General features: G+C 54.8%; 1 protein-coding gene across 2 annotated transcripts; it reads left to right on the forward strand.

Annotated features, from left to right (window-relative positions):
* The first annotated feature begins 213 nt into the window (after positions 1–213).
* DLX1 (distal-less homeobox 1) lies at positions 214–5,385 on the forward strand. Of its 2 annotated transcripts, none has more exons than XM_045480204.1 (4): positions 214–470; positions 913–1,593; positions 2,277–2,476; positions 3,672–5,385. In XM_045480204.1, the coding sequence occupies exons 2-4, from the start codon at positions 1,281–1,283 to the stop codon at positions 3,924–3,926; spliced, it is 768 nt and encodes a 255-aa protein (XP_045336160.1). In that variant the 5' UTR covers positions 214–470; positions 913–1,280; the 3' UTR covers positions 3,927–5,385. The 2 variants fall into 2 exon arrangements, with proteins under 2 accessions (XP_045336160.1, XP_045336161.1); XM_045480205.1 differs by having other exon boundaries at positions 312–474.
* The last annotated feature ends 3,673 nt before the right edge of the window (positions 5,386–9,058 follow it).

A 9,058-nucleotide genomic window follows, 5' to 3' on the forward strand; every position in this document is an offset into this window, starting at 1 on the left:
CCTGGGCGACAATGAGAGACATGATTGTACAAAGATATGCGAGCCTGCCACTGGCCTGTTTTTGCCGCGGGTTTCGGTGTTCCCCAGGACTCCTAAACCCGGGGTACTCTCGCCAGACCCCGGAAGGCCGGAAACTGACCACCTGGTGCTGGTTGCTCAAGCCAAACTGAGCCCGCCGGCTCCTGGGCTCCACTCTGCGCCGCGCCCTTGGGGCGAGTGCGTCCGGGGCTTTCGGCGCAGAGGGAGTGAAGAGGAAGGGGAGGCGGAGGAAGGTTGGGAGGGAAAGAGGGGGTGTGTGTTGGGGGGAGGGGGCGGTGCGGCCGCCTTTCCTGGGAGGAGAAGCGCGGGTTCCTGGCTCTCCGCGCGCACTGCTTTAATCAGACCGGTGCAGCCTCGAGCTGGAGTGGCCAGCTGGGCCTGGAGCAATGCGAGCGGGCCCCAGGGAACGGCGGCGGCGGCGCGGCGGCCGAGTGAGTGAGTTCGCCCAGAGGGCCCCAAACCTGCCCCCAGGGATGTGGCAGAGCGGACCCGAGCCAGGGAGGCGCCGCCGAGGGGAGCGCTGCGCTAGGCACACGGCTCTCGGGAGGACAGCGCTCGGTTGGCCGCCTCCGGTGCCGCCACCCCCACCCCCGTGCGCGACTTCGCGCTCCGAGGCCGCGGCCGGGCTCCGGAGCCCTAGCTGACCGCTGGACCGGGTGACGGCGGCTGGGAGAAGCGATGCCCCTTTCTGGGCGTTGGGGGCGGGCGGAGGGTGGGGACAGTAGTGGGGGGAGGGCGGCTGCGCCGAGTCGCTGGTTTCTGGGAAGTACGGCGCGCCGGGGGAGGCGGGAGGCTGAAGAGCCGCGGGCCGCGGAGGTCCCGGCGCGGGTGCTGCAGCCCATTGTGCGCCCCACGCGGCGCGCTCTGTTGCAGAGGAGCCCCGGCCGGGAAGTGTGGACGCGTTTCTCCCGAGGCCCGGCCGCCTCGCCCGCTCTAGTCCAGCGGAGCCGGAGCGCCTCGGACCAATCCCCGGTGATTATGCAAGACAGCGGACCAATCAGCTCCGTCAGCTCATGAATATTTATGACCTTGGCTGAGTCAAAGCTTTGAAGCGAGTTTGGGGAGCTCGGCAGCATCATGCTTAGACTTTTCAAAGAGACAAACTCCATTTTCTTATGAATGGAAAGTGAAAACCCCTGTTCCGCTTAAATTGGGTTCCTTCCTGTCCTGAGAAACACAGAGACCCCCAAAAGGGAAGCAGAGGAGAGAGAGAGACCCACACCCAGACCCCGCGAGAAGAGATGACCATGACCACCATGCCAGAAAGTCTCAACAGCCCCGTGTCGGGCAAGGCGGTGTTTATGGAGTTTGGGCCACCCAACCAGCAAATGTCTCCTTCTCCCATGTCCCACGGGCACTACTCCATGCACTGTTTACATTCGGCGGGCCATTCGCAGCCCGACGGCGCTTACAGCTCGGCCTCGTCTTTCTCCCGACCGCTGGGCTACCCCTACGTCAACTCGGTCAGCAGCCACGCGTCCAGCCCCTACATCAGTTCGGTGCAGTCCTACCCGGGCAGCGCCAGCCTCGCCCAGAGCCGCCTGGAGGACCCAGGTACGTGCGCCTGCCAGGGAGAAGGAGAGGGAGAGGAAAGGGTACGAAGGGAGAGAGGGACAGAAGGAGGGAGGAAAGGAGGGAGGAAGAAGGGGGAGGAAGAGAGAGAGAGGAGGGAGAGGGGGAGAGAGAGGTGGGGGTGGGGAGGGCGCCGGAGCAATGGAGGTTTCGGGTATCAATCTATGGATCCTTGTCATAGCAAAGAAAAAAAATATTTCAAAATTCCACCCAACTCGCGACTATCCAGTAAAGGATAAATCTGAGATAAATCCCCTGGCACTGTCTGGGCCTCTGGGTGGCTCTGTGCGCCGAGCACACAATGCCCCTTTGGAAAACAGAAACCCACATGTGCACGTATTAGTCTCAGTAATTATTTATTGCGTAGCGCTATAAACAATGTATGCAATTAAGGGTAATTAAACCTCAACTGCCGCCTGCAAAAATAGCAAACTTTCCCTGCAAAGGCAGGAACTGCACGCTTGGGAACTGCCCCAGTCCGCCTGCAGCGGCCCGGGTCTGGCCCTCGGACTTTACGGGACACTTCCCTGGCTTTCGGAGTTTCTTGAGCGTTCTTTCTCTCAGCCCAGTCACCGCCACCCCTCGGTTGCCACTGGCCCTGGGCTCCCCACACTAAAGGCTGTCCCTGCATTAACAGCGGCCCTCCGCTTCTGCTGTCCCTCCAGGGGCTGACTCCGAGAAGAGCACGGTGGTGGAAGGCGGTGAAGTGCGCTTCAATGGCAAGGGGAAAAAGATCCGCAAACCCAGGACGATTTATTCCAGTTTGCAGTTGCAGGCTTTGAACCGGAGGTTCCAGCAAACTCAGTACCTAGCTCTGCCCGAGAGGGCGGAGCTCGCGGCCTCCTTGGGACTCACGCAGACGCAGGTACCTTGCCGCTGCCCCTTCTGCCAAGCGGGCTTCCCGCGGCCGGCCTGCGCCCGGAGCTTCGCGTCTTGCTCTTTGCGTCTCAGGGTCGGAGACTGTGTGTGTGTGTGTGTGTGTGTGTGTGTGTGTGTGTGTGTGTGTGTGTGTTTCCCACCCCTGGCTCTCCCTGTGTCTCTCCTTCCTTCCTCGTTCTCTCTGCCCTGGCTCTGGCTCTGTCGCTGCACTCTGTACTCCACGCTACCGGCCGCCCGGCCCTCGGCCCCTGGACAATCTGATTAGGGCGAGGAAGGATTTCCCTAGACGTTTGTTTGGGGACTCTCGGGTCACACGTGCCCGAACAACTGGAACAATAGACGCTGGGCTTAATCCCTTCTTTGCCTTTAAAGTGTGTGGCTAATGACTCAGGGCCCGGGCCGGAGCCTCTGTCTCCCTCCTCCTCCTCTTTCTCACCCGGTTGGGGTAGGAGGAAATCCTTTCCTCCGCCTTCTCACCTCCCAAGTCCCAGACCCTGGAGGAGAAACGGGACCTTCCTACCCGGATTGCGCTTAAGACTTTGGGGAGCCCGTGGGCTCTCTGATCACGACTGGCGCAGATTTCCAACGTCTGGGCCGGGATTTGGAGCAGAGCTGGGGAGCGCAAACAGACACTAAGACACTTAAAGGTTGATTTAAGTCCAAATGAAAAGTTTAACGAAACCTTTGGCCTCCTCAGTCAGCCCCCAACTCACTCAAGGGCAGAAAGAATGGAGCAAAGAGAAAGCAGGTGGCATTGCAAATAAATTTCCTCCACTCCTTTCCTCCACACGATTCTTTTATTGATGTTCATATTGGACTTGAAGACTCCATGTTGTGCAGGCGCTGCTTCTTCCCCAGACTATTGCCAGGGTCGGGCTGAGTTCCTGACAAGCGAAGGTCTGGACGCCCCCCACCCCAACCTTCACTCCTCACCACCACGCCCCCTTGGCTCTCTGAGAGCTGCCCCTGCGGGCCACCGGCGGCCGGCAGCCGGGCCTGCCAGGCTTTGATTCTTATAGGTGATGGTGGGGCTCTGCTCCTCCAGCGGAGAGCTGCCCAGTGGCACAGGGCAGAGAGGGGGATCCTTCCTCGACTGTCCCACGCACAGCCCCCTTATCTCCCCGACGACCACGGTAGGCACAATGGACCCAGCCCAGTCACATTATTGTCCGCTCTTGCAGGTCAAGATCTGGTTCCAGAACAAGCGTTCCAAGTTCAAGAAACTGATGAAGCAGGGCGGGGCGGCTCTGGAGGGTAGCGCACTGGCCAACGGCCGGGCGCTGTCTGCCGCCTCCCCGCCAGTGCCGCCCGGCTGGAACCCCAACACCTCATCCGGGAAGGGCTCGGGCGGCAGCGCGGGCTCCTACATCCCCAGCTACACGTCGTGGTACCCCTCGGCGCACCAAGAAGCTATGCAGCAACCCCAACTCATGTGAGGTTGCCCGCCCGCACCCTCCCGCCTCCTTCCCGTCTCCCCCGGCCCGGGCCCCTCCCGCCTCCCGGTCCATCCACCCTGTCCGCAAGCCCTGGACCCGGAGAAGGACCCGGGGGGAAAGAAGAAGGAACAGCGAAGGCAGGACGCCCGCCAACTCCTTGGAGTCCCGCGCGGTCTGGACCGGCGACTTCCCGGCGCCCGCGCGCTCGCCCTCGCCCCGGCCTGGGCCGCGCGGCGACAGCAGACAGCGGCCTCGGAGCGCGGGCACAACTGCCCGAGACAGCCGGAGCAGCGAGACGAGCCAGCTGGACCCGACCTGCCGACCCTCAGCTGTGTGGGACTATCAGGAAAAACAAAAACAATGTAGAAAAAGCAAAAGCTCTTTTCTGTTCTGTCCGTCTCTTGTCTCCTTTCGCTGTGTATCTGTGCGCTGACGAAGTCGAGGTCCTCGTCCGTCCACTGTCCTCAATCTGCGGCCTCTGAAAAAAGTCACCAGGTCGGAAGAGGCTCGGGCCGCCGGGCCCCAGCTCCGCATGCTGGGACGTTTTGCCCTTTCGGACCTTCTCCTGGGCCTGCCTCACCATCTGTGTAGTTCGTTCGGGAACTGGGGGGAAACTGGAGGGAGGGGTACTTATTTATTGAGAAATGGACTTCGCCTGAGGGTGAATGTTGGCCAATTCGCAGTTCTGTGGGGCGCAAGGAGCGCAGGGTCCGAAAGCACCGATTACTTTAAACGCACCCGGAAAAACGAGTAAGGAGGACCTGGTGATTTTTAACTTCTACAGTAACTTTTGTACTTCGCTGGTATGGAGAGGTTGGAACCTAATGCTTTGCATTTTTACATGTTCCGTATTATTTTTAAAAGAAAAAAAAAAGAGAAATGAAGCAACACAATTTTCTCATCTCGGGAAAAACACTTTGGTCGCTTTGCCTGGACAAGAAGGAAAATCCTAATTCCCTCCTTGGGAAGCAAGGGAGAGGACCGATGGGCAGTGAGGAAAAAACAGGCAGGCAGAAAGGAGTGCCCTAGAGCCAGTGAGCTTTAAAGTAAGACAAAAGCAGCACTAATCCCCAGAGGCTCAACCACAGAATAATGCCAGGCAGCACCCTGGACGCCTAGTCTCCAGTGCAGGATCTAATCGCTGTACATATTATTATTGTTGTTAATTATTATTGTTATTATTATTGTTCCGTAAACATGTTGCACAAGCTTAGCTTTTTTCCGTTCTGTTGTGTGTGGCTGTAAAACCCGATGCTTTGTGAAATGAGAATCTTGACATTTTACTTGTGAAATTTGGAAAATGTGATCAGTTGAAATCAACCGTGTTTTGTGTTCTCTATGTCAAAGTTTAGTTTTATATTGAGAATGTTAACTTATTGATTTGTATCTTGAAAAAAAAGAACTTTGTAAATAAGTTATAAAGTTTCTCCGAGACAGTAAAATTATGGTTTCGAGAAAGGACTGCTGTCTGGTGTGCTGTGTGAGGGGGTTCTGTGGGCTGGGCCAAGCCTCCATCTCTCGGGACACATAGCGGCAGGGGCAGATTCCTGCTCCAGACTACCAGAATCACCCGCAAGGCCCTCCCTAGCCGCTGGGACCTTTTATCTTGCCCTGCTTCTGACCCCCAAGGGGTCTGATCCCTACCTGGGTTAGAGGGTGGGCAGTGACTCTTGGCCAGGGCCTTGGAAGGGGGGGATCAGGAACAGGTGCTGTGTGAAGGGGGGGGAGGGGGGGGTTCTGGAACCAAAAGGACTGTGAAGGCTGGTTGAGAGGAGATGAAATCAGAGCTCAAAGGCAGCCGGCCAGGGAGACTTGAGTGCCCCCCACACCCAGTCACCTCACCGGAAGCCTAGACGACTGAAAGCAGAGACACTGGGGGCTTGGCCCCTCGCCTTCTCGGCGATCTGGCCTTCCGGCTTTTGCTTGCCCGCAGGGCTCCCGATCCCGACGCGGAAAAGACGCGGCCAGACACCGGAAAGGGGCCGGAAGGACACGTCTGTCAGGCTACACCCAGTCAATCACTGAGCTCCGGGGGACAGTCCCAAGGCGCCACCTGGGCCCCTCCACAGCCACTCCCACCCATCGGGCCCATCCTCTACGAGAGGCCTCTTCCCGCCTAATCCCCAGCTTCTCTCTGCGCCTCAGATGGAAATTCCAAGGGAGGGGCGGAAAGGCTCCGCCGACTCCTTGGAACCCAGGAGCTGGCCGAAGACACCCACCCCCACCTCCCACTCTAGCCCGAAAGTCCCGAGGCCAGGCCAGTAAGGGGGCACCTTCAGTGGAACTCTCTGATGAGTTCTTTCCAGGAGAATGTGGACTCTCGAGCAACTAGAACCCGCCTGGCTCCCTCCACCCGGTGGCCCGGCGTCTCGCCCCAAACCCCAATCCCAGACCCTGCAGCTGAGCTCAGGAAGCTCGGTGAAGCTGCGGGCCCGGACGGGCTGCTTGGAGCGGTTCCCGCTTCCCTCGCACTCGCCTTCCGACACTGCTTCCTGCGGGCTGGTCCTCCGCTTTGGGGGGCCCTTTGCAGCGCGCGGTGGGGAGCAAAGCAGGGAAGGCAGTGATCTGTGTTGTGACAAGCACCCATTTTTCAATTGGTGCTGGTGAAAGAGCAGATGCTCCAGGCTCTTCTGACGCCCTTTGGGAAGGGGAGGGGAAGTGGTGGAGGGGCGGTGATGGAGGGAGCTGGGGAAGTAGTGGGGGATGGAGCCCGGGGACCTCGAGGCCCCCTCAGGGCTTGGGATTGGAGCTTGTCCTGCCCTGCGGGCCCCCATAACCCGGAGCGCAAATGCGGGAGACAAGATCTCTGAGACCGGGAGCAGACGGGCCTCAAAGCTAGGAGAGAACTGGTTTCCCAGACCGGGTTCCAACGCGGGGTAGGGACCTTCCGGGATTCGGTTTTGCCTGGAGATGTGACTTTGCTAGAGGGGAGTTTTGGCGGATTGCTCTCGCGCATCCGACTCCGGTGCGGCAGCCAGGGCCCAGCGCCTGAAGCCACAGGCAAAAATCTGTTTGGTCAAGCGGATTTTAATATTTCGAGATATTAGCTTATACTAATTTAATAATCTCTTGCTAACAGTTCAAATAGAGAAATTATTAGTTTTAGCTCAACGAAGGCGGTCTTTAGTTAGGCTCTATTATAATTATAAGCAGTTGCACTTTTAAAAAATGTTAATCTCAATATAGGCCTAATTAATGCTGCCTTGTTACTGACAAGTAGTTCATCAAATATCTGATTCAAAGATTTTCATAATGAGTATATTAATTAAACTATGAATAATCTAAAGGTGGTTATATTTAAACAATACCTCATTATAATGATTAAATACTGATTTCGAATATTATGTCTTAACAATTGTCACTTAGAAAACACAACCTTTCCTTATGTATGAGTCTGTAATGGCAAAATGCAATTTTGGGATTTTTTTCCCCCTTGTTCAAAAAATGTGAACCTCATTTTAAAACACTTCTGAAATAGGTTACACACAGCTTAATGATTATCAAAATGACTCTTTTCTGCAAAAAAAGACCCCAAAGTGCGCGTACAGCTGCAAACCCAAGAGGGTCAGCATCATTTCACTGTATTCTCTTCTTGATTACAAGCCGGGCCCATCAAACACAACATAATTACAGTAATTTCAGGTTTATTTATTCTAATGCAGTTTCCCCATCTCTCTGGTAATTATGAGCAATTTTTTCGCCCAGGGAATCTTTTTGCATTAACAAAAGAGATAACGCACTGAAAGCCAAATTTGCTGTGCATTGAGAAAAGGGAAAAAAAAATCAAATAGGTGCGAGCTGCCATCTCTGCAATTCTCTGGTACCGGAGCCGGCAAATTGCTTGCAGGTGTATGGAGCAAGCTTGTCAATGGCCAGGCCTCCAAATTAGCAAATGCACAGCGTCGAAGTAGTGAAGACAGACTTAGCAAAATTGCCAAACAACAGATACCTCTTTAATATCTTCTCTCACACACACTTGCTCTAAAAGGGGCAGGGGTGTAGGGGGGTGGAGGGGCACAAGCAACAATCCCCATTCCCCTTCTCACTGGCCTTGGCTTTCATAAGGCTGGGACTGAGTGATCCTTCAAGTAGTAGTCTCATTGTGGAAGGACCCAGCTTCTCATTCTAGGCAACATTTTTTAAAATATAAGATTTGGAAACGTATTTATCGTTCACAGCTTTCCTTCATTGATTTTTACGTTGTATTTTTCTTTCTTTCTTTTTGGAATCTGAACCTGGGCTGGGTCAGATGGCTCTTCAGCCTTCCCTATTCTGTGCTAATTTTAAGAGCCACAAAAAAGTTTAAAAATTCTCCCATCTATGAGCACAGAAATATGAATTTATTCTTAGAATCATTTAGTGAAAAATTTAACTAAATCTGTCCCCTTGAAGAAATTGCCCGTTTCTGTCACCTATGGAAAGGTAGGTCTGGGCGCTGGATATAGAACCTGAGATAGTTGATCTCAAGAAAAATTGAGAGGAAAGAAGCAACTTGGGTCCTAAGCTCTGCATTTTCATCCTGCTATCTATTTCTTTCTGTATCTTTTAACAACCGATTTCAGAATTATCTGGGTTTTGTCAAGCCACCGCCTGGGCTAAACATCCTGAAATCACAGGTTAAAGCGAACTATTCTGCTCCTCATCCTGCACAAGCCATAGGCACCTCCATCAAATGCAGTACGGAGGGTAAGGGTCTCTCCCTCCCTGACTCAAAGAAACCCTCCTTCTTCAGTCCCCAGCTCCACAGCAGACCCCAACTCCAGTGTAGACAGGCAAACGGCTCTAAAAGGTGCCTTCCCCAGGCTCAAGAAACATGTCACCCACACCCACTCCTTTGCTACCCCCGCCCTCATCCCCCAACCTTCAGGGATTAACACTTCCTGAAACATCAAGTGTTTTTATAAAAAGAAAAAAAAAATAATCCTGACATCGCTGACAAGAAGTTTTGATGGAAGAATTAGCTGGTGCATACATAATCACTCCCCCACCCTCCTACTCCCGGAGCGGGAGCCACCGCGGCGGGCGCATTGCAGCCTTCCAACCCTCTGAAAAATGAAACCAGTTTCCACCCTTACCTTCTTCAGTGTCAATTTCAGATAATCTGGACACAATCTTTGCTAGATCAAATCAAA

This window comes from Leopardus geoffroyi, chromosome C1 (assembly GCF_018350155.1).
Source record: "Leopardus geoffroyi isolate Oge1 chromosome C1, O.geoffroyi_Oge1_pat1.0, whole genome shotgun sequence".
Classification (NCBI taxonomy): domain Eukaryota; kingdom Metazoa; phylum Chordata; class Mammalia; order Carnivora; family Felidae; genus Leopardus; species Leopardus geoffroyi.